At 55.1% G+C, this 24,355-nt stretch overlaps 1 protein-coding gene across 7 annotated transcripts in view; it reads left to right on the top strand.

Moving 5' to 3' along the window:
• Window positions 1-24,355, top strand: part of BAIAP2 (BAR/IMD domain containing adaptor protein 2) — a 47,633-nt gene that overhangs the window by 11,923 nt on the left and 11,355 nt on the right. For all 7 annotated transcript variants that reach the window (XM_056332703.1, XM_056332748.1, XM_056332740.1 and 4 more), the window contains exons 4-7: window positions 10,797-10,858; window positions 11,179-11,250; window positions 11,581-11,718; window positions 22,877-23,029. In XM_056332703.1, the coding sequence (XP_056188678.1) occupies window positions 10,797-10,858; window positions 11,179-11,250; window positions 11,581-11,718; window positions 22,877-23,029 (425 nt within the window). The remainder of the gene's footprint in view (window positions 1-10,796; window positions 10,859-11,178; window positions 11,251-11,580; window positions 11,719-22,876; window positions 23,030-24,355) is intronic.

Genomic DNA, 24,355 nt, shown 5'->3' on the forward strand with positions numbered 1-24,355 from the left:
CACACGGCTGGGGACTCGTGCTTGCTCAGTCGATGGGAGTTGCGGCAGACATCATGAGCTGTGATGCTTGGTGCCTCCTTTCCCTTTTTATTTTTTAATGCTTACTCCTCTGGTAAGTCATTTGGGAGCTGCTTTTCCAGCTTCCCCATGGCTCAGACATGGCTCCTGTGATCTCCCCCTGAGCTGCCCCACATCTGCGCAGACGTGGCTCAAGGTGGCTCTTCCACCTCCCCCAGGGATGCTGCTGCCTCTTGTTAAGGCTCTTGTAAGGCTGGGATGGGTTTTGGTCTCGTTGCCCCTGCAGTCCCAGGTGAACCCCTCTTCCCCTCAGCCCCTTCTGCAGGTCTGGTTCACCATATCACTGCGCCAGGAGACAGCAAACTCCTCATTAACACAATCTCTCTGAGGCAGTCAATTAACAGAGAAGAGGCTGAGCTGAAATGACTCTAAAGCTGATGGAGCTGTCAGTGACCAGCCCCTCGGAGGGGTCAGGCTTTGGTGGTGCTGTATCAGGTGCCACTTACCCCCAGCCACAGGCTGCTCCAGCTCGGCCATGCACAGCTTGCTGCCTGTGTCTGAATTTTGATGGGGAAGCAGTAAGTGTCTATGGAAACAGATTCCATCACTTGGATTAAGGCTGCCTATAGCAATCTGTTTCTGTTTAATAAATAAAACAAAAGCCTTGTGTGCACTGCATGCAGCAACTGAGATTGTAAAGGCTGTGCAGACCTTACTGGGGGCTACTTCCCCCTCTGGCGGGGTGAAAGGTGCAGCAGCTCTGTCCTCCTGGAGGTGACAGCTTGGGAAGCCCTGTCAGAGGTGGCTCAGCTGGGTGAGGGCAGGAGCTTGAGGACCACAAATCCACAAAAAAGCCCAAAAAAAAGGCTTTGCCCACACTTAAAACCTAGCTTTGGGGTAGTCTGGTGGTCCTGCTTCCTTGCCTAAGGCTGGTGGTTTGACAACAGGCATCCTTAGTGCCCTCCTGCGGGCTCCTGATGTGCATTCACTGCATGGCTCAAGTGTTTGGGGGGTTAAAATGTTTCCATGTTACTGCACCTTCCACTCTTGGTGTGAGCGCATCCAAGGGCAAATCCTGGCAGCTCCTGCTCTGCCCTGAGCCATGATGAGCGGCTGCTCCTTGGGCCTCTGGCCTTGTTGATCTTGCTGATATTTATTGTGGCAGCTGCTCTGTGCAGGAGAAAGTTAAGATAAAATTTCTGGCTGCAGTTTACTGGAGCTGATAACAGCTGGGGACACACCCCCCTCCCAGCAGGATGTGTAAACAGGGGCTAAAAAATGCTTTAGATTGTGGCTGTGCTCACCAAAGGTATGGCTTTTCCTGGGAACACCTTTACATTATCAGTCCCTGCACTGTGATTGCTGATAGTGCTTGAAAGGAGGAAAGGGGCGTTGGGGTCTGTGTTGTTTCATTTCTTACTAAAGGCCACAGCAAGTGAGGATGTTCACAACTGCCACTTCCATCAGTGCAGTGCCCCTGCCGCTCCCTCCCTGTGCAGGTGGTTTCCACCATGAGCAGCAGGACAGGGAAAGCTGCTCCAAGATGCCAGGCAGGACTCTGGGATGCTCTGGTTGGGACTGCAGCTTGCATCTCTTCCCAGCCTCCATAGAAAAGAACCTGAGGTTTTTGTTTCCCTTTTCTAAATGTGGATGCGTTTCTGATCTCATTTCTGGGACAGGAGATGTCAGAAGAACCTGAAATACTGCAGACCCCTTGTCTAACATGTGGTTAAGGCAGCCACATCTGTGCTCTGGCTCCCCTGCCTGTGCTGCAGTGATGCTGCCTGTGTTGGGGTGACTATGGAGGGCTCTGCACCCCCCGGGTGATGCAGCACGGCTGGGGGCTGGGAGCTCCGGGTGGTTTGCAGCACCCTGGGGAGCTGAGTGGGCACTTGGAGGCTGTCCTGTGCCAGGAGAGCTGCTCCGGCTCTTGGCACTCAAAGCTGGTCATGTTTTCCTGCTGTCACCTCTCCAGTAGCACTTGTGACTCCAAGGAGTTGCTCTTGAAGTTGGGCACTGGAGAAGTGCTGGTCCCCAGCTGCACGTGCTGGCTGTCCAGCACAGCTTGTTCGGCTCTGTGCTGGCTTTTTTTAAACACAGGCTCCTCCGATGGCAGTGATGCTGTACATTTGTCGTGCTGAAAACATCCAGGCTGCCAGTGCACTGCCTCCCAGCTTGGGTCTCTGCTCACCAGCTGCTTAGCACTTCACATTTTTTGTAAATTCTCCATCAGATTTTAGCGACAGTGTGTAGACAGGATAATCCTGGGTGGTAATGGAAAACCTGGTGATAATAAAGTATTTGAGCTGTAATCGGCTCTGTGGCTTGAGTTTTTGGGTACGAGCGTCTGGTGGGGGCATACCTCTGTCTGAACCCCATTGCTGAGGTTTGGGATGTTCAAAGTCTGTTTTCTTGGGGGGTTTTAACTAAAGTGATGCCCTGACCAGACCCAAGGTGTAGCTGTCAGTTGTCCCCGCACAGCAGAGGTTTGCTGTGAGCCAGTTCGTGCGGTTCCCTGTCAGCTGAGCAGCTTTATGCTTCCAACCACCTGGGGAAGCCTCCTGTGCCTGGCGGAGCTGCAGCTGCTCTGTGCCCTGCAGCAGCCCCCGGTGCTGTGCGGGCAGTGGGGGAGAAGCCGGGTTGTGGGACCCCTCTGGCAGTGGGCTGGGGGAGTGAGCCCCGGGGGGCTGATCCGGGTCAGCGGTGGCAGCGGGCATTGGCTTGTGGTGGCATTCCCAGGAGGGATGGCAGGGAAGCTGCTCCCCTCCCTGCTCTGCTCTCCAGGCTGCTGCCCAGCTTCTGGCACATGGAGGGTTAGACCCACAGTTCCTCTTCAAGAGAGGTTTCTTATGCTGCTGTTCACATGTTCTATGGTTGCAGTAGTGGCTTTTGGGAAGCTGAGAAGCTGGTGCGAAGAGCAGGAGTGCTGGTGTCTGAGTGGGGAAGGTTGCTCCAGGCTTGCTCCGGGGATGGTTTGTAGGCGCTGCTGAGGAGCTCCTGTCTCATGTGTGTGAGCATTCGGGTGACTTCGGCCCTTGTCTGGCTCCTGCATAGGTCCCTTGGATGCTGCTCAAAATGTAGTTTCTTTTGTCCCACTTGAAAACTAGGCCATGGCAAAGTCATGGGAAAGGATTTTCTTCTGCAAGGAAGTGTGTGCCTGGTGAGTGGGGCTGGAGGTGGTTTCCAGCAGGCTGGGAGCGCCCTGGGGTGTTGGGGCCGAGCAGCACCTGCATGACACCCCGTCAGGGCTAGAGGTGGATTTTTGTTTAGCAGCTGGTTTTCTTGAAGGTCCTCCTGGGTTAGTGAAAGCTGCTCTGGCTAGAGTGCGGTGCTGTGAAGGGACAAGCCGTGCAGTGGTGAGTTGACCATTGCTGAGCTGAAGGGAGCTGCTGGCAGGCAGTGGCTTGCTTCTGATCCACAACTTGCAGAATAAAATTGGGACCAGTGGCACGTTCGTGGTCCAGCTGTTTGGTGTCCGTGCAGGGTGCTGGGCTTCAAGAGGTTTAAACTGTCTCTGTACAGCTGTTAAAGCACTGATGAGCATCGCAGAGGGATGCGGGGTAGAGCTGGGCACAGAGCCTGGTCCTGTCCACAATGCTGCATAGAACCTGGGTGCCACCAGCCTGGTGGGGCGGCCAGCATGGTGGCTCCTGGTGAGGAGCAGAGCAGCCTGGTGGGGTGCCTGTGGCTGCCCAGGCAAGTTCGGAGTCTTGCCCTCCCTGCAGCACCTTGGTCTGGCCCTGCTCTTGGCGGCGGCGTGGTTTGGAGGCTTTCTGCTGCGCTGAATCCTCCGGGATAGAGGGATTAATCTGTTAATTGGATTTGCAGTTTTGGGTAGATGCTTCCTGCAGCAGCAGAGATGCAGATATAGATCCTGCAAATGTCAAAGGTTGTTGCAGTGTTTGGTGTGTGATGGGGGACCACTGGGTCGGTGGTGGCTGTGGTGCCCGATGCCCACTGGGATCCTGCCAGAGCAGCAGCCAGAAAAAGTGAAGCTGAGCTCCAGGAAATCCTTGTGCTTGATGGATGAGGCTTGGTGTCCCTGCAGTGGGGTCCCTCTGCCTGGGTCAACGAGCTCGTGGGTGGGAGAGCAGCAGCAATCTTGTTTGATCATTTCAAAATTGGGCTTAACAATGCACTTAATGGCTTTTGGGTAACAGCTTTGTGCTGGTGGAGAATTGGATGCTCTGGACCTGCATTTCCACCTGTGATTCTGTTAAAAGGCCTAATTTTCCCGAGAAATTTTCTCAGGAGTTCAGCACTTGGCCTCCAAGCTGTGTAGTTCTCTTAGGGAAGGCACCTGTAGGAATGGGCTTGTGAAGGGTGCAGAAATGCAAGGAAGACCTCTTAAAAACTGTGCTGCCTGCCTCAGAAAGAGGGGCCCTGCTGCTGTCTGCCTTGCCTTTTCACTGCCTTCAAACCTTGCGATGAAACGCAGACTGCCATAGCAGTAGGCTTGTTCTCACCAACCTGTGTTTGGGTAAGTAATGGTGGAGGGTTGCTAAATGAGCATCTGTGATGAGCATGTTGCCTGGCTGGAGTTTCTAACGCATAGCAGCTGTGTGGAACGTTTGGGTTTCACCTTCAGTGGTGACATCTCCCATGGATGCCTACCTGCTGTGTGCCCAGGCACTGTGCCTGGGATGTGCTCTGGCAGGGATGCTCCAACCTTTGGGGAGGGGTGGAGGGGCCGTTGTGTGTCTGTGGGCTGGCTCCTGATGTCCATCGGCAATGCTGTGAGCTTGGCAGGCTTGTAGGAAGGGGCACAGCCTCTTGTGTGGCCAGCCCTGGGTCCTGGAGGTGCTTGCTTCCCCTCCCAGGGCCACTGGTGTGCTGGATGGGTTCAGGTGGGTCTGAGCCGGGTGCCTGCAGGCTGGTCAATGTGAGGGCTGTGCAGTTGTGTTCTCTGCTAATTAATCCTGCGCCACCAATATAGCTGCTGCCAGAGCAGCTGGGCGCTAAGGGACTCACTGGTCTGTACATCATGATACAGATACATGATCTGTAGGCATCCAGGGTGGCTGCTGGAACGTGGGGCATCACAGGTCACCCAGGTCTTTAATCTGTCCGTAGTAAAATCGTCAATGGCAACTGCTCAGCCTGAGGGAACCAATTACTGAAATGTGTCATTGAACTTGCCTGAGTCAGGGTGCCTCAGGAAGCTTTTGCTTTTTGGTTTTTACCTTGTCTCTCAATAAATAAATAAAATGTTTTAAGCTTTGCCAAGCTGGGTTAAAGCAGCAGCTGCAAACAGAGCTGATCATTATAATGCTGATGAGTTGCTAATATAACATCAACAAATTGGTACCATTCTTTGGGGCTGTGATAAGTGAAACCTTTTTGAAGAGGAAATAGATGAATCAGCGCAGTGGGGCGATTGTTTCCCCACACTTGCATCCTTCCCGCTGCAGGCACCGGGATCTTCCCTGGGCTGCCCTGCAGTGGAGTGTCGGCACTGTTGAAGCCAGAACCTCCTTGTCTGGGTGAGGGGCTGGGCTGTGACTTGCTTCTTGCTGGGGCTTGGGCTTGTCCGTGGCACGTGCTGGGTCTGAACTTGGATAGAGACATGTTAATATGAGGGAAGAGGAAAAAAATTGCAGAAGTTCTCAACAGCGCGCTTCTGCTTCACATTTGGCTTGATCAGGCCTTCAGCACATGATACTTATATTGGATATAAGGAAGAAATTCTTTGCAGTCAGGGCAGCAAGGTGCTGGCCCAGGCTGCCCAGAGCAGCTGTGGGTGCCCCATCCCTGGCAGTGGCCAAGGCCAGGCTGGACAGGGCTGGGGGCAGCCTGGGCTGGTGGGAGGGATCCCAACCCACGGTGGGTGCTTGGACTAGATGATCTTCAAGGTCCCTTCCAACCCAAACCCCTCTGTGATGTGCGAGCAGAGTTATTGCCGGTCGGTGTTTACAGGACAGGGGGAGGCAGCCCTGCAGCAGCAGGGATGTGCCCGAGCTGGGGGTGGGGGGCAGTGCTGCAGCTGGTGGAAAATGGAGTGAAACTGGTGCTGAAAGGGGAACTGGTAACTGCTAGGCTGAGCGCCCTGCTCTGCCAAGTCCGGCGGGGCAGGATTCCACCCTGAAGCAGTGCTTTGTTAATAATGTGCACAAGGTTGATGCTGTCCACCCCACTCCCAAAGAAAGCCCCCAAACTGATGGAGCTCTCCTGTCCAGCAGGCAGTTGTGCTTAGCAAAGTCCAGGAGGGGTGAAATGGGTGCCTGTGTCAGAGCAGTGTCTGGGGCAGGGTCCTTGGGCGCCCAGTGCTTTCACATCTTCATCTGCCCTGGGTATGTGCTGGTATGGGCACATCCCCCCACGCGGGTTCAAGTACTTGCTGGGCATCAAAGGATTCAGGTAACAGCATTTAACCAGCCATTGAAAAGCAGATTTATTTTTTTTCTTAGGGTTTTGGAGCTCAAACAATTTGCCCTGTTACTGTCTGTTGCTTTTTCTCATTAATGAGCTAATATACCTTTTCTGCCAGCTTCGTTACTTGCCTTGATGGCACAGTCACCTTTCCTCGTCTGCCTTAATGAAAAGCAACAGAAGGAAGCCCAGCACAGTGTCAAATAGTGGAGGAGCTGAGCCCCTGGGCTCCTTGCTTCATCCTTTCATGCTCTTTATTTGGGGTTTGAATCTCCAAAGCAAGTGATCTTGGTGGCGAGTGACTCCAATGGTGCTGCCTCCCCTGTCTTAGAGGAGCAAGGAGCCATGCTGGTGAGGATGAAGTGCTGTTTGCTTGACAGCACATCCCTGCTCCGAGCTGATGCCAGTGGCAGCAGGAGCTGGTGGCCGGCGGCTGGGGACCAGCTCCTGCTGCCCTTGCAGGGCAGGCTGGGCTGCTTCAGCCCTGCTCAGGCATCAACATGTTCTGGCTCGGGGCGCTTTGGCTCCTTTGCCAATGAATTGCTTGGTATTTTTATTAAAAATGGCTCATATCTAACTCAAGAGTGAAGGGGGAAAAAAATATCTTTAGGCTCTGAAACTCAAAAGCAAAAACCCTGTGAGATGGGCTCCCACTGCTCTGCCTTCTGGAGGGGCAGCTGGCTCCTGCGCAGGGCTTGCGGTGCCGGCAGCAGTGGGAGGGATGTGGCACAACCTGTTTGCCTGCTCCTGGCTGGGTGTGGTAGGGAAGGGCCCACAATAGCCCTTACAGTTCTCCCAGAGCGATACTGTGAGTCAGGCATAAATAGCAACTCCTCCTTGCCTGTTTGTGCTTTGCAGCCTGCAGAGAGGCGTGTGAGCCCAGCACGGGCAGGTGAAACCCTTGCTCTGCTGTCCTGCCCTTCCCCATCTTTATTTTTGCTTTTGGGCTCAGGTGAGATGATGAACCATGGGTTTCTTGACCTATGAGATGTGCATTTTGGCAGCAGGGTGAGCACGGTGCTCATGCTCCGTACACAATTTAAGCTGTGACCCAAGCTCCTGCCCTGCTCTGCCCTGCTGCGCAGCAGTAATTATTGTGTGTAACTTAAATACCACTGGTAGGTGATGCAAAACGCCTGTGGCGTGGGCGTCTGTGCTGCTGCTGGGGCGTGTGCTGTGGTCCCAGCCCTGCAAACGCCTTGTGGTATCTCAGCACAATGCTGCCGATCCTCTTCCCAGCCAGGGTTTGAAATATTTGGGCTTTCCAGCTACTGTGGAATCTCTTAGTCACAGCTTAACTTCTCCTCTGCTGCCATGCTGGGTTAGTCGGGGCGGTTTCAGGATGAAATGTCTGTTAATGTCTAACGAGGTTGAGAGGGTTTTTGCAGTGGTGAAGCAGCTCGTGGTGTGGCAGTATCGGGGTGCTGGAGGTGCCATATGTGAATTCACACGGTGCTGCAGCTGCTATTTAAGGGATTTAGTTCAAATCCTGCTGCTGCCCCACGTGGGCTCCCCGCGATGGCAGAGGCCATGGGAAGCCTGGAGCTGATTCCTTCGGAGCTGTCTCAGCCCGGGGGGAGGCTCTGGAGGAAGCTCATGCCTCTGCACAGCCCAGTGCCGGGCAGGCATCCAACCACCTTCCTGCGCCACACCAGCTGCAGCACCATGCTCACCTTGTGCCGTTCCTGGCACCGGGCTGGCCATGCCGTGCCACCGGTGAAGGCACAGCAAACCAGCCACGGTGGGGACAGTGGGGGTGGTTGCGTCCCCTTGCCCGGGCTGGGGTGCTGAGCAGCATGCAGCAGGGATGCTGTGCCAGGAAGGTGATGGTGGAGGACAAGGTCTAAACAAAGAGATGCAGATCTGCTGAGGTGCACCGTGCACCGCCCTGGCTGCTGGGGCCAGGTTAATTCCCTGGGCGAGGAGTGCAGTGGGGGCAGAGACCTGGTGCTGGGTGTACCGGCTGCTGGATTAGGGGATATGGATGTCACGTCTGAGCGCCTGGTCCCTGCACGAGTTGGGACTTGGCTCCTGTGGCCAGAAAGCCCCCAGCCAGCCCTGCACTGTCTTTCTCAGCCAGGGTTTCCACTCCAGGCAAACGGGAAGCGAAAGGGAGAGGGGGTGGTGCAAGCTTTGAAAATAATAAGCGAGCCACCCTTGCATTGATACACTCCTGAAAAAGCAATCTCAGCCAAGCAACGGTGTTACGTCATTGCCTCCTTGCAGTGGGAATTTGTGCACTTCCCATGATTGAGCTGTCGCAGCCCAACCGGAGAGCAATTTCCTGGCGGTCTTGTGGTGGTGACCCCTTGCCCAGACCTCCCTGTTCATGCGTGAAGATCTTGGCGGCAGACGTGTAATGGCCCAGCCAGCTGCCTGCTCCACGCCAGCGCCGGGGGCTGCTCTGCCTTGCTCAGCACCTTGCAAAACGGCTGTAGAAGTTATAGCTGTCTCGGTGGCTGCAGGGATCTGGGCACATGGTTTGCTCCCGGCAAAGGAGCAGAGCTGCAGCCACGGTGTCTGGTCACCTCCCTGCTTTGTGGGATGCTTTGTGTGTCCCTGCATCCTCTCGGAGCTGAGTGGGGGGCACAGGGGGACAGTGGCCCCAGTGCCAGTTGGCACTGGCTGAGCACTGGCCGGTGCCACAGCTGGTTCTGTTAGTGCATCGACCCGTGGTGGAGGGGGCTGGTGCCTGCCAAGGACAAAAAGGGATCAGATTTTAATGTTTGCAAAAGGCTTTGAGACACAATGTATGGTACAAAGTACGAATTGCTCCAGCCACAAGAGCAAAGAAACATTGGGCCAGGTTGTTCCCGATCAGCCGGTGTTGACACTTGGCTGGCGTATGGCCCAGGCACGTGGTGTGCCAGGGACAGGCTGGCCAAGTGGTGGGCTGGGGTTGGCCCAGCACATGCCATCTGTTTTTGTGCTGAATGAGGGTCCCAATGGTTCCCTTCCACTGGTGAGATGCTGGTTTGGCTAATCCCAGTCTTGCTGAGGTTTGACTCCACATGCAGAGGATATGGTTGTCCTGGAACCCAGGGTGGACCTGGCCTCTGCAGGGGACTTGCATTTTCCTTCATTCTCTAAATACACTAAAACCTGCTTTGCTTTTTCTGGGATGGGATGGGGGATTCTGCTTCCCTTTTGGAGAGCCCCTGTGGGTGTAGGAGTGGGGGAGCTACCAGCCACCTCTGACTGCAGGACCTCCCGGGGCTGAGTCCTGAGACAGGAGCAGCTCGGAGACACGGCTCATGGATTTCAGTTTACAAACAGCTCCATGTAGGCTGGAAGCCTCCTGCGAAGCTGCAACCTGCCATGCTGGAAGGAACAGCTTCCTAACTTAGTCCTTACAAATAGCTGACAGAGCTCAGCTCTGCCTGAAAGCCTGCTCTGGTCCGGAGATGGATCGTGCTTTTAGCCGAGCGGTAGCACTGGCGGCTCCTAAACGACGCTCCTGCAGCTCCCAAGAGTGCGTCTGGCTCCGGCTGTGCTGGGGCTTTTGCTGAGGCAGGACACTGCCCTTCCTCCCAGGAAAATCACAGTGGGTGTGTGACTTGATGAATTCTGCATTTGAAAAGAAAAATAAAGGGAAGAGACAAAGCAGAGCTGGGATCCCTTGGCCATGGCAGCCCTTTGTGGGACTGACCTTTGGCATTCGCAGCAGCCTCATGCAGTGGCTCTGCCCTCGCTGGCCAGCTCGCTGGCCCAGGGCAGGGCTGCCCGCATGCGGCTCAGCCGCCGAGGTTGAACGGATCCGGTGGTTTTGAGGCAAATATCAACCTGGGGCTTCGCTCCGTGCACAGCTGTGTCCTGTGGCCTGAGCTGAGCCTCAGGGCTGCATCTGTGCACTGCTGCGCTTCTGGGGGAGAGGGACGTGTGTGCTCTGCGCTTGGTGATGGGCTGTGTGTGCAGCCAGGAGAGCATCAGGTAAAGCTCCTGGCTGTAACATTGCTATTTAATCCCATCTCTCTTGTTAGCACAGCATCCCTTGTCTCTGCCTGCTCCTTTCAAATCGGGACTGTCGGCTCAAGACAAGGGACCTTTCTTGGTCCTGTTGTCTGGCTCCTTTCCAGAGTAGGTAAAGCAGTGCCATAGCTGGGGTGGCCACTGTCATGGCGGGTCGCAAGCAGGATCGCAACTTTTGTTGCCCCTGAGTGCTTGGGTCCCGCTGCTGCTTGTCCTTGTTTCCCTTCATGCTACAGGTGGTGTACGTGTTTGTCAGACTGTCCTAGATGAGTATCTTCTCACATACAGCTCCCTGAAGGTGGGCACTGGGGGTCCTCCAGGAGCACCTGTGGGTCTGTCTGTGGACCCCCCCATGCTAGCAGGGTGCTGCCTGCCCCAGCCCCAGGGTGTCATCCCGAGCTCAGTATCTCAAGCCCCCTCCCTGCATCTTGTCTTTGCAGGAGATGTGCTTTTCCAGATGGCAGAGGTCCACAGGCAGATCCAGAACCAGCTGGAGGAGATGGTGAGTGCCCCAGCCTGGGTGTGCCAGGGTCTCCGTCTGGCCGTAGTCTCTGCCAGGGTTGCAGCTGAGCAAAATGGTTTTCCATGTCTTGTCCGGGCAACACCAGCCCTGTTGAAGCAGATTTGCTGAGCTGCAAAGAGTCTGGTCTGCTTGAGCATCTACTTCTGCCCTGCTGGGTCCCTCTCTGAGTGTCTGTCTGTCCCTCATTGCCATCAGCCTCTGCTCTCTGTAGAGACCCTCTCCCCTGCCTGCCCCGGTGCTCCCTGTGCAGGGTTTGCCAGCTCTGCTGAGGAACCATGGTTTTTTCTTTCTGCCTGCAGCTCAAGTCCTTCCACAACGAGCTCCTGACGCAGCTGGAGCAGAAGGTGGAGCTGGACTCCCGGTACCTGAGTGTGAGTTAGTTGTGCACTCCAGCAGCACAAACGTGGGCTCGGGCATCTCTGCGTCGTCTCCTCCTGCTGCCCGGCTCCCTGCTGGGGGATGCTCATGCCCAGACACTGCTCATGCCCCCAGTTACGGATGGGTCCCCGGCCATCACACACATCACCATTTGCAGAACAGCTGATGTCAGGCTGTTGCAGCCCCTCCTTGCTCTCTGGGCCATGGGGATCCCACTTCTCCCAGGGGTGGGGGGATCTGCTTGCTTCTGCTGACCCTTGGCAGCAGGAGCTGTGGCCAAGGCAGGGGTTTGGCTGCTCAGAGCTTCCTCCTGTCACATCCAGGCTGCACTGAAAAAATACCAGACGGAGCAAAGAAGCAAGGGGGACTCGCTCGACAAGTGCCAGGCAGAGCTGAAGAAACTTCGGAAGAAGAGCCAAGGCAGCAAAAACCCCCAGAAGTACTCTGACAAGGAGCTGCAGGTAGGACCCTGAGTGGTGGTGGGGATACGAGCATCTTGTCAACCTTGTGCTGGCACATCAAGGGGGACAAGCATCTCATTGTCCTCGTGCAGTGCAGCGTGGGGATGAGCATCTCGTTGTCATCATAGCAGATGCTCAGCACCACATGCTAGAGGTGGCCCAGCTCCTGCAAGCCTTTAGATAAGGGTTCGCAGTTTTCTTTGGAGGAGCAGGCTCAGCAGCATTAGGGGAGCGTGGTGGGGTGTGGGAGGTGTGACAGGGGAGGGGGTGGCAGCCGGCAATGGGAGCGGGTTGGTCTCGTGGCTGCCCTGGGGGAGGACGGTGCAGAAGGGGAGGCTGTGAGCTCCGCTGATGGCAGATGTTGTGCTGGGCGGTGCAGTGGTGCCTAACCCTGCTTGATCCACTGCTCCTGGGGCTTTTTTTTTTTGCTTAATGAATGAACCCAAAAAGATCATTAATCGTGTTGTGCCAGATCAATCTTTCTTTGGATGGTGTTGTACTTAAATATTTTCTGTGCCTGCTGCCGGGGCGTCCCTTCCCCCAGCACGCCGGGGTGGCAGCGAAGGCCGGGGGCGGCTGCGGTGAATCACTGTGGTGTGATCGCGGTGTGGGCTCCCTCACCAACCACGTGCCGTTTGCTAATTGGGTCCCAGCGGTGTGGGGCTGGGGTCCCTCGGCACCTGCCTGGAGGGTTGGTGCTGCAGGGTGGACACGTTTTAAAGTTTGGGGCATTGGGTTTCCCTCTGGGGGGGGGGGTCTTGGGGTCGGGATCTCACTGCAGAGCATCCAGGGCACATCCCTGGCCAGTGCTGGTGGTGCCAGGGCTGCAAGCAGGACATGCCAAGGGGCTGCAGCACTGGTGTTGCTGGTGGGTTTGCAGCAGGAGCTTGTGTCTTCTGAAGTCTGCAACCTTTGGTTTGAGCTTTGCCAAAAGTGCAGCTGAACGTGGCAAACTTCAATGAGTAACTGATGCACCTACCTGTAAACCTGCTGCAGCTGCAAGTACAGGTGCGTTACAGCCCCGAAGGACTGTGATGTGAGTAGTGCCTTGAAAAGGGGAAGGCGAGCCCTGAAGCCAGAAACTAGCTAGTCTTGTTTCTGAAGCACGACAGCGTGTGTTATGTTGGGACAAAGATCTGTTACTTGGATGCTGCGGGCTGGTAACATGTCACAATGCACCTTGTGTGCTGAAGGGGATCTGAACACGGGTGGCACTTGGCTCATGGGGGCTGCGTGCAGGGTGGCATTTAAAGTCATCAGCAGATAGTTAACATGAAGGTTGTGCTGGGGAAATGACATTCTTAATTGCACTAAAATTTGGAAAATCAGTCATTCTCTCGGTGGTGTGAATCAGAATGAGTACTGAAGAATAAAACGTACCTGTAGTCATCCCCCCCAGCTCGGCGTGCAGGTCCCATGGTGAGCTGGGGCACAGTCACCAAGCTCATGCCCATTGGCAGCCCCTCGGCCGGAGCCCATGCACCCCAGCCTGGGGGTCCTGCCCACTGAGGCGGGGGCTGGCATGTTCTTGAGGGCTGAGCAGCTCAAGCCCCTCCTGAGCAGTGGTGTCTCTGCAAGCCCTTGCTCTGAAATTCCTGCTGAGCGAGTGGAGCCCTGTTAGGCGATGCAGCTGAGCGTGGGGAAACTCGGGGATCACACCGTTGTTATCCCCCACCCATGAAAGCTGCTGATAGGGACAACAGAGCAAAACTGCTGCCAGAGCCACCCCTCCTGCCTCTCTGCCCCAGGCTGCCACTGCACAGGGATCCCCATCCCACACCCAGACTTGGAGGAGGAGAAAATCCATCCAGCAATTGGCACGATGTAGCTGGGAGAGGAGCGATGGTTTGATCCTCCTGCTGTGATGTGGCAGGGATGGGGGAGTCCTGTTAGCACAGCCGCTTTGGGCAGGGAAACAGGATCAGGCTTTCATTCTCTTAATCTTTCAGCAGTAAGTATTTAGGAAGCGCTTATCTCTGAAAAAGCCTTATGATGGCTTTTGAGCTTAAAGAGCTATGAGACTGTTCAACTGCTTGCTGCTTATTTTCCTCCTAGATCAAAATACAAAGTTAAATTGCTGCGTTGAGCCATGAGGGCAGTTTTCCCTCTGTTCTCTGCTGGCTGCGGTGCTGGTATTCCCTTTCAGCGGAAAAAGAGGGTGTCTTGGGCCATCCTCAATGCTGCTCTTACCTTTGCCTCGCAGAGGGGGTTGCTGCCAGGGCTGGTGCAGCCTTGGAGCTATGTGGGTGTTGGTACTGGCCCGAGGAGGGAGCCTTATGCGGGGCTTGGTGAGACTGGGCTTGGTGAGGCAGGAGCTGCTGATGTTGTGCTGTGGGGCTTCGCTCCATTAAAAACCTTTCTCAGCTGGCTTAAAGCGGAGAACCATGTGGCTCACCCTGGGGAGCTGCTGCATGTGGGTGGGTTTTAGCTGGCCCAGGGCCACCCCTGTGGCCAGCTTGTAAAAACCCTGGCAACCTCTGAGGAGGCTGCTGAAGGCATCTCATGATGCTTGTGGGAAGCTGAAGAATTCATCAGGCTGGTACTTGGGGACCACAGACCGATCGGACAAGAACTGGATGCAGCTCTTCTAATGGGCTGTTGCAGGTTACTTGTCTCGTAATGGGAGAAGCTGCTGTTGGTGGAAACATCCTGGTAGCTACATCAGTCATCTTCTCCTTCAACAAAGCAATAACATCCTACTCTTCTTTTGAAGACTCATCCATTTAAGCCACTGTAGCAGTCGGCAGCCAGGACTCTGATGCTCTGTCATCATCTCCATCCGTATTTAATGCTATGGGAAGCAGAATTGCTCTTTTCTGCCTTTTCACCACTTGTTGCTGCCTGTATGTGAGATGGGTGGGTGAGACGAGTGTGGTGGCAGAGGCATCTCCTTCAGGGGGATCCAGGACATGGTTTGTGTGATAACATCTCGCCTCTGCCAAGGTGAGAGGAGGTTTGGGGCTGTTCAGGCTCTGGTTTGCTGGGTGGCAGAGGACAGCCCTCACCTGGGCCAGGGTACCAGTGTGGTGCTGGCTCCTTGCTCTATGGGACTGATCAGAAACCCCAGTGAAACAGCCCAAACATCTCACCTATGGCTCTTCAGATATGCCCCCTTTATAAAAGTAAAATAAATACCAGTGCAGGCACTGCACAAAACTAATTATCTCATGGCTAGTGAGCTTTGGGAGTGCGGCGGATTGAGAAGGTGTGCTGGGGGCGAGGCAGCGGCGTGATGCTTGTGGGAGCCTCCTCCTGAGCTGCATCAGCCACTTGCATGGAGAGCACCGATCCAGGCTTGTCAGAGTCCCACATCATCTGGCCTCTGTCTCCTGTGCTTGTTCTGTGGAGTTCTTATGGATGGGTGTTGCAGGATTAAAGTGCTTGGGGATTTAAGGCACCTTGCGGTTTGCAGTAAGGATGGCCCATGTAGCTTAAAAGCAGCTCAAAGTGCAGTTAGGCTGCAGGTGTGATTCTGCATCTCCAAAGCTTTGTCATTCATGGTCAGGAGAGATGCTGTGGTTGGGGGTTGTTACTACTGAATGTCGCCATAGTCAGGCTTTTTATTCCTCATGAATCAGTCCAGAGCTTTTGTTATACATGAGGAACGAAAGCTGAGACAGCTAATTGCTTGAGATGGCTCATCTTAGTTATGTAGTTACTGAGGTGCTGGGGGTTTTTTGACCTGTGTTGAAAATCTGGAGAATAAACCAATTCCATTCACTTCACGAAGAAAAATGGAAATAATATTAAGATTAAACAATCACCAAGGAAGCTAATCTGCTGTAATTTCATTAAGTGTTGGTTATGACCAAGCTGTGAAATCAAGGTCACGATGGATTTGGGACCTTGATTGAATCAGCCACTCAACAATGAAGTTATGTTGGTTTGAACTATTTATCAAATCATATTAGAGCTACAAACAATTGGATTTCTGCATTGGGCTGAGACAAAGCTGACAGTAATTCATCCTAAATAGGGACGCTGGAGCTGGCTGTTTGCAGTGGCAGGCTGTGCTTGACCCAGGCAAGGGGGCTGTGCTGGGGGTGCGGGGGGCAGCTGGAGCTCCCTCCTGCTCCCAACCCCTGCACAACCAGGGGGTGCTGAGCCGGGGGCGGTGGGCTGTGCTCAGCTCCTGCCCAGATGTGTCTTCTGCTGTCCACACTGACACCTGTTCCTGCGGGAATATTTTAAGCATTAAATACCACTGTGCCAAATAACCTGGGGTGTTTTTTAAAGTTTTGTAATTGAAACCTCATTTTGATATTCCCATCAGGAGAAATAATTTTAGGTGTAGGTCAGGAAGCTCTAACTGGTAAGGAGTTTGCACAAACCAGGCTACAAGGGCTTTATGTAAAAGTCAGATAGGGAAGAACTATGGAACAGCTCAGTAGCTCCGGGTAGCTCCCTCCAGGCTTTGTGGTGCTTTAAGCTAGGTTAGGATGTGTGTCTTAACCCGGCACATAGGGCTGCAGGGAGGGGAGGCGGATGTGGAACGCTGGGAGAAGCGTGGGTCTGGTGGTCGTGGGCAGCACTGTCCTGCTGCGGCCAGGCTGGGACCAGAGGGTCCCCACGTGGGAGGTACCGGCTGTGCTGTCCCTTTGCCTGTGTGGGTGCTTCTTGCACAGAGCTCGTTGGCATTACCTGCTCGTGGCTGGGGACCTTGCTGGAGAGCTCAGCCCTTGGAGATTTCTTTTGCCTCTTGTTTACTCTGTGAACGCGTGTGCTGGCAACGCTGCCCCCCCTTACAGCAGCGCTGCAGGCCCAAGCATCTGGGGAGACTTTGGGTGTTGGGGGAGTTCCCACGTGGTGCTGCTTGTATGGAGCCATACGCTGAAGCAGCTTTTTCTGACATTGTGGTCTGTGAGTGCTTATGAAGGAGGTAGCACGCAGAAGAGGAAAGCCTCCACCTCCTTCTGCCAGCACCTGTGGCTGGGGGGCTTCACTCAGCTGCTGTGGTCACTGGCTGCATCCCTCCCACCCAGGTGAGCTACAGGCTCCAGCACAGAATGTGGTTTTCTGAAACCAGCTCTACAAATCTACAAGAAGCTGCTACAAATATGCAAAATGAAGTCTTAAACTTCTTTTCCTCTGGGCTGAGGTGCCCAGATGCCCCCTCTGGGAAGCTGGTCTTTTGGTCCCTGTGCCTGCACAGGTCAGGGCCATGTCAGATCAGCACTTTGGTGCCAACCCTTGTGCATCAAGCCACTGATCCAGGCTGTCCCCGTACTGACAAAACGTTTTCAGAAGCTGATCGTGAAACCCCCGCACAGCTGGCTGGAGAAGGTGCTTGCCTGCTGTTTTGTTTTCTGTAAATTTTATGTAATATCACATGTGTGCGTGGATGGAGTTTTGCAGGAGCAGTGGAAGGATGAGGCTGATGCCCTGTTTAACAGATGTGTGAGACAGGCAATGTAACAAGGGGAGACAGCCCCTCTTGGGGGAGGCCAGCGAGGCCAGCATCCTTGGAGCTGGGCATCTGCCAGGGCTGTGCTCCCTAGGGTCCACTCTGCGTATGATTTCACCTTGGATAACCATCAGCATAACAGTGTCTGCAGCATCACAGAGGAGGGGTTTGGCTGCAAGATGATGGAGCTGGAGCCATGGGGACTGGTGGGCAGCATGGCAGGTGCTGGCACTAAAAGACCTTCACTGGCTGAAGATGTTGGTGCTTGTGCAGGGCAGGGGGACTCTGTCTTCTCCCCAGGAAAGGTGCTGAGCTTCAGGGTGCCAGATGCGCAGAAATCATCCACCAGCGGGCAGCTGTGGCAGTGTGGGTCTGTGGCTCTGCAGGGTGCATTGTCCTTGCAAAAGGCAGTGAAATGTGTTTGGGCTCCCACAGTGACCTGTGCTGTCTGCTGTGGGAGAGGGTTTGGTCTGCTGCTTAATTTGCTGTATTACAAGAGGCGTTAGGTCACCTCAGGCTCATTTCCAAGCTCTGATCTCCTCAGCCATGCTCTGCTGGGAAGAGCCGCTGATATCCCAGGGTTTGAATATGGCATCGCTCTGTCTGGCTAAACAAATCGACCAACCTCCCTCCATCTGTAACACTTGAGTGATGATGGAGGCTGGAGGGAGCCGGGAGGGGACAGAGTTTTCCCTGAGGCTGCTCCAGGGTCCACCACTTCCCACGCAAGAAGCAGATTCTGGGCATGAGGAAAAGCTGTCCCTGTTCCCAGGAGCTGTCGGGGCTGGGAGTCCCTAGCCTCTTTTCCTCAGTTTGGCGATATGCTGTGGAAGGGTTTCAGCTGTTTTTCCTTAAGACTTCAACAGCTTAGATGCTCTTCCTCTCTTAATCAGCCTAACTTCTTTCTTATTTTATCCCATTACTTTCTAATTATTCTCCCTTGTGGTTCCCTACATAAATCCTCCCTTCTGCCAGTGTTCGTTCCTTCCAGGTACTTCAGCCTGCCGCAGCAGTCTGGCACAGCTGGCTGAGTCCTCTCCCTTCCCTGTCTTGCATCCCTGCCTGCCCTGTGCTGCTGGCCTGGATGAGAGCCCGGTGTTCGGAGCTGGTGTGGGGGCACAGTCCTTCCCCTGCTCGGCATCACTGCCGACCGTGGGCTGCCCTGCAGCGTTACCAGCTTTCTGCTATCCAGACTCACTGCTGCACCCACCCCGGTGGGCTGGTGGCCCCTGCAAGGCAGCCTGGGGCTTCTGCCAGCTCCTGGTTGCCTCTTGTCCTTGTGGCCAGTCCTTCACTCAGCCCGTGTCACCCGCAGCAGCACATGCACCTGATCACTGATACAGAGCTGCAGTGATTCCTGCGGCCATGCTCAGCGCGGTGGTGAGGAGCATCACCCTTGGCTCATTCCTGACTGGTTTGTGCGTTCCTGGCTTGGGTAGAATGGTCTGAACTAATTTTTTACCAGTAAGGGTGGGTGGTTATTAAAGGCTCAACTGAAGTTCAGTAATGATGTTGCTGTTTCACCTGCGTTAACTACCTGATGGTGGTATGTGCTTGAAAGGAACTTGGGTCTTGATGTTTCTGGGATGCTTTTTCACCTGCACACACCTCTGGCTGTCAGCGCTGGAGTGGTGCTGGGAACATGTTAGAGTAAGCAGTGGGACCTCTGTGCCCTGGCTTTTTTTGTGTTGGGGGATGACAGCAGCTGTTGGGGTGGGGACTTTGCAGCTTCTTTTTTTATTTTTATTTTTTTTCATGTGCTCTTGTTCCTAACTTACTGTCTGAGCCCTTGAGCTCCATGGGCTGCCTCCTGAATGGAGATTGCCCAGCTTTGGGTGGACCCAGTGTGACGGAGCTTTGCTCCAGCATCGCCCATCTCCCCAGTACTGGGTGGCCGGGGGGGTGATCCGGTGGGTCCCCAGCTGAGCCGCCACCACCTGTGCAGCCAGGGCTCCCCCTCCCCAGATTTGCTGCTCCCCTGGACCGGGAGCCCTGGCTCTGCTGGCTCCCACAGCTGAGCCACAGCAGCATCTTAAACCAAACCCTTTGCCTGGCACGCTGCTGCTGACATTGCTAATTAGGTCAGCAGCTCCTGGTGAATTGGAAGTGGATGTGTTCAGGAGGCGGGGGGGATGGGGGAGTTATTTGAGGCCTCTCCAACCTAGAAACCCAGAAAAGGTTTCTGGAGCTGTTGGGCAGCTCCTGTGTGTGCTCTGGCTTTTGGCACAGCTGTGACCACTGCCATGGCCAGCTCCCTGCCCCCTTGGGTGCCAAATGGGGTGCTTTTCCTCTTTTAAACTGGGAATTTTATTTAGATGATGCTTAGAAGGCTGAATTTGAAGCTGGCAACCTAAATCAAGGTCTGAATTAAAAATGCAGCACTCGAGAGGTACGTGCCTGTCGGTGAGGTCTCAGGATGCTACAGAGGCTGGCAGGGAGGCACCTTCCCCTGGCTCTTAGGCCAGCTGTCAGGTCGTGTCAGGCTGAGAAATGCATTTTTCTGGGGTTCAGAACACGGGATGGCTGCAGGATCCTCCCTGTCCCGGGGGAAAGGAGATCTGAGCAGCGGCCATGAGGCCGATGGTCCTGACAGGCACCTGCCTGCAGGTAAAGCACCACTTGCTGACTAAAGGCAGCATTTCTCCCCAGCACACAGTAGTGAGATCTTATATCATGCTTTGTGCATTACCTTTTTTTTTCCCTGTGCATCTGGCATATTTTACAAGGTTTTTATTTAAATTCTTTCTGTGCGTTGTTTGAAAGCCCATTGTCATTTTGAGCAAATCCAAAATGAAAACTGTGTAGTGAACACGAAGTGTTGCTCGCCATCTTGTAATGTAATAACATGTAAAAATCAAGGCTCTGAATAAATCAATGGCACATCAGGCATATTTACATAAAGTATATAAAGCGCCGAGAATACTAAGTTTAGAGCATAGGCGCTCTGCTTGCAAATCAACATGTTCTAACTGGCTGCAGCCATTAAGACAAGCCTTTCCTTAGTGAAATAACTAAAAGTATACTTGCAAAACAAGATTGAAATCAAGGATGTAAATAAGGCTTTAGCTTGCATATTTAAATCATGATTAAAACTGAAAATCTTGTGTGGCTAAGATAAGCATTTCCCCTGTGCTGCAGTGTGTTGGGACTAGAGCGGGGTCTTGCACACACGCAGTAGCAGGGCAGAGCTGTGCCTGGCCTGGGGATGGTTATCCGGGGAAACCTGAATCACGGTGGGATGGTCCTTGTGCTACTGAACTAAATTAGCTGGAGGTGGACTCATTTCACTCCTCACCTTCTTGTTCTTGATGGCCCAGTTAGTAAATTAAGCAGGATGAGTTTTGGGTGTCGGGGTCTGCGCTTGCTTCCTCACTCCTGCTATTTCAGGTGCTGTCAGGGTTGCACTTTCCTTCCAGAAATGGGGCTCTGCACAGGGGGACCGTTGTCCTGCTGCTTCCCTCGAGAGAGAAGGGAAGGAAACTTTTTCGGGAGCTGCTGGTGGTGCAGGTGTGTGGGGATAGCGAGGCTTGGTGCCCTGGGCAAAGCAAGGCTGCGATGGAGGGGATGGGGCCCAGGACCCTGGGGGAGCTGGGGGCTCCCTGGGCTGGGGCATCCTTCCATCCCAGCTCCCCATCACCGCTGCCAGGCTGGTGCCTCTGGGCTCTGTCCCTGTGCTGTTCCAGGGGCTAATAATACCCGGGAGGAGGCGGCGTGATGCCGGTAGTGTCTCTGTCCCAAGCCCACTCTGGGGAGTGATGCTTTCCCTGCTCGCACCAAGCGTGTCCTCCCACGGCCGCCTGCTCCCACCCACTGGCATGTGCCCGGGGCTGCTGCCGCCTCTTCCCTGTGCTGTGCCAGCCTTAGTGCCTCCGTGCCTGCTGCTGGCACAGCACAGCTGCCTGCTGGCTTTCCTGGTGCCCTCCCTTGTATCCCTGCCAGCCCCTGTCCAGCTCGGCTCTCCTCACGGCTTTGCTTGGGGGTGATGCACATACCTCCATTATTGCTGCTTCTGCAACCCAGTGCCATCAGCTCTGTTACCTTCACTTAATTCTTTCCCTAAACGGGGTGCTTGCACTGGATTTTCTCATTTGGGGAAAAAAAATCTCCTTAAAACAGGGTTATTGGTTGCAAACCAGTTTTTTACCCATTTCATATTGACTCCCTTTCCCTTACCTGTGGTGCTGTGTGTGGGGAGACCCAAGACCTGCTGGGTCTGGCATGAGCTCTGTGCAGGGTTTGCTTCTGAGGGAGGATGGTCCAGGCAGGGTGGGAGCTCCAGCTCTGAAATAAGCCCCCTTTGAAGTCTGGTGTGCTGCTTAATCTCACTGCTTTTGTTGAGGTTTGTTCCATTTTATGTGTCTGGTAATAAATATTGTAGCACGCTAAAAATAACTGTTAAACATGAAGAAAGAAGTAAAGCTGCTTTGGGCCCTGAATTTCCAGTTTAATTCATTTCTCAGAAGCTCAGACTTTCTGGAGCAGGTTTAGCTGTGCCTGGGCTGCGTGGTTGCTAGTGGCTTTGCAGTGGGGAGCTGCTGGCCCAGGGGAGAACTGGTGGCAAGGAGGTGTTGCAGGGTGGGACAGCGATGGGCAAGGGAGATGCTCCTCCTTGAGAGGCTTGGTGGCTGCTCTCCCAGTGCCACATCAAGGGTGGAAGCTTATTGCAGAGGAGCACTGGGGGCCTCCCAGGAGGACTGAGGGATGAGAAAATGACCAGGCTGGGGAGCTGGGGACATCTGGTGCCCTCTGTGCTCAGGGCGGCTGGTGGTGTGGCCGAGCAGCAGCGCCGCAGTCCCAGGCGTTGCTCTGAAACCATCCTGTGCGCCAAGTTTGCATCGCGCAGGTCAGCTTGAGCAGCTGGGCTACCTCAGCTCGGCCTCATGTGCTGCTTCCATGCCCCGTACGGTGCTGGCAAAGCCCCATGTGGCGCAGCCACACTGGCAGAAGTCATGTAGGCAGAGCAGGAGCCTGTGCCAGCAAAGAAGCATCCCGCTGCTGTGTCTGCAGCATCTCTGCCCTGTGCTGATGGGGACCCCGGTGTCTGCACAGCCCTGGGGTGCAGCATCAAGGACTGGCCATCCTGGCAATCCCCTTGCAGCTGGGCAGGGAGGTGCTGTGCCAGCGTGCAGCACTGCCCTGGCACTGTCCCCATGTTCCCTGCACCACTTACGCTGTGGCTGATCAGCAAATGCAAACTGCTGGTAGTTCTAGTGTTGCTGATGGTTGTGTGTGGTGGAGGGGTTCACGTGCTGTCCCACTGCGGCCCCCAGCTCCCCAGCGTCCATGCAGGCAGAGATGCAGCGGAGGCACCAGCAGCAGAGGGGATGCTAGAGGCATTCAGCCCGGACTGGGTTCCATGGTGGTTTGTGCACTGCGGTGCCTGGCAGGGATGAGCAGGGGGTTACAGGGGCTGCTGCCAGCCCCTGGCGATCAAGGCAACCTCCTCGGCGTCCGCTGGTGGTATGAGTGCCTCGGCACGGCTCGGGCCCCTGTTTGGTGAGAGGGCGGCTGCACGCGGTACAACTCGTCCCGCCGCCCGCGGCTGCCAGCCCACGCGCTGAGTCAGCGCCTCTGCGTGGGGAGCTCCGATGAGTAAGGGTGGGTTGGAGGGGCCACGCAGGCACATGTGTGCATGTCTGGTGCTGGGGGGGGGCACCCTGCCTGCTGGCCCCCCTGCCAGCCCCACGGAGGGGCAGGCGCTCAGTGGCCGAAGCGGGGAAGGCAGCCATCTCTTTGCTCTTCTTTCTGTTCTAGTACATTGAAGCCATCAGCAACAAGCAAGGTGAGCTGGAAAACTACGTCTCTGACGGCTATAAGACAGCTCTTACAGAAGAGAGGAGACGGTTCTGCTTCCTGGTAGAGAAGCAGTGTGCAGTAGCAAAGAGTGCGATCACTTACCATGCCAAGGTGAGTCAGCCCCACTGCTGCCGTGTTCCTGCGGCCCACTGCAGGTCCTGGCTGCCCCATCACCGGGTGGGTGCTGCTGTCACGAGCCGCTGCCTACCGAGGAAGCTGATAACCTGCAAGCTGCAGCTGGTGTGGCCCCGGTGGCACGGGCGGCAGGATGCATCAGTGGGTGACCCACAGGCAAGGTGCCCTGGGAGAGGCAGGGCTGTCCTGGGGTGGTGCTGCCCTTCTGACGCAGGGAAACGTCTCCCATGGGTGCTGCTCTGCGTTTCAAAGCAGCTTCTGGCTGCACGAGGTAGACTGGACCGACTGTGGTTTGCCAGAGTGCCAGCGCGGCGGTGCTGATGGCAGAGCTGGCAGTGTATGCCGCCATCAGGCTCAGCCAGGCGATGCCAGCCCCTCTGCCATGCAGCTTCACCCGCACAGGAGAGCTTGTGGTGGGTGGCTGGGGTTCAGCTCTCCTGTGCATCATGGTCACAGAGGTCTGAGGGCTCTGCCCTAGCAGAGGCTCCTCAGGTTCCTTGCGTGTCAGTGACTTGCAAAAGCAGAAGAAATACAAAGCGGCGATGTTCCCACTTGGAGTGGGGGTGGCGATGCCCACCTGGCAAGGCTCACTCCAGCCCTGGCCTTAGCAAAGGTGGGGATTAAACCAGATACTAAATGCTGCTCCAAACCCCGTCTTGCCCATTCCCAGGCATCCCATGTCTCCTGGGCTGGAGCTTCTGCCCACCAGCCTGGGGAGTGGCAGCCCCCTGTGCTAGTCCAGAGCAGAATCCATCCGGATGAGAGCTGGGAACACCAGTGCTGCTCCCGCAGCCTTGTGCTTCTGTTCTGGTTGTTCCCCACCGCCACCCCCCATCGCTCACAGCACCCATCTGTCACCACTGCGCTTGGCACTGAGGAGCAGGAGAAGGAGTTTGGATTAGTCAGTGCTGTCCTCGCGCTGCGCTACAGGCTGGATCTATGCTTGGCATATGCAAACCCCTCCTGTAGTGCAGGAGGGGGGAGGGAAAAAAATCCTCCCCAGGAATGGTGAGGGGCAGCCGGCGTAAGGGTGCCTGTGCCTGCAGCATTGTTCTGGCGTGGTGAAACCAAAAACTTGTTGCAGCAGCAGCAAATGGAGGGTGATTGTTGCAAGAGGGACTTTGCAGGTGGCTCGTCCAGAGCTTGATGGGCATATGTGCTACGTGGGTGCCTGGCCCTGCAGCAGCCTGGCAGCCGGTGTGGGCCTTGCCGGCTAAAAATGCCATTCCGCTGCTGCCAGCAGCTCCCAGAGGATGCTGGCAGCAGCCATAGTCTGGGTGGTGAGGCTGTGCCGCGTCTGGA

The sequence above is a fragment of the Falco biarmicus genome, chromosome 1, assembly GCF_023638135.1.
Source record: "Falco biarmicus isolate bFalBia1 chromosome 1, bFalBia1.pri, whole genome shotgun sequence".
In the NCBI taxonomy this organism is placed as follows: Eukaryota; Metazoa; Chordata; class Aves; order Falconiformes; family Falconidae; genus Falco; species Falco biarmicus.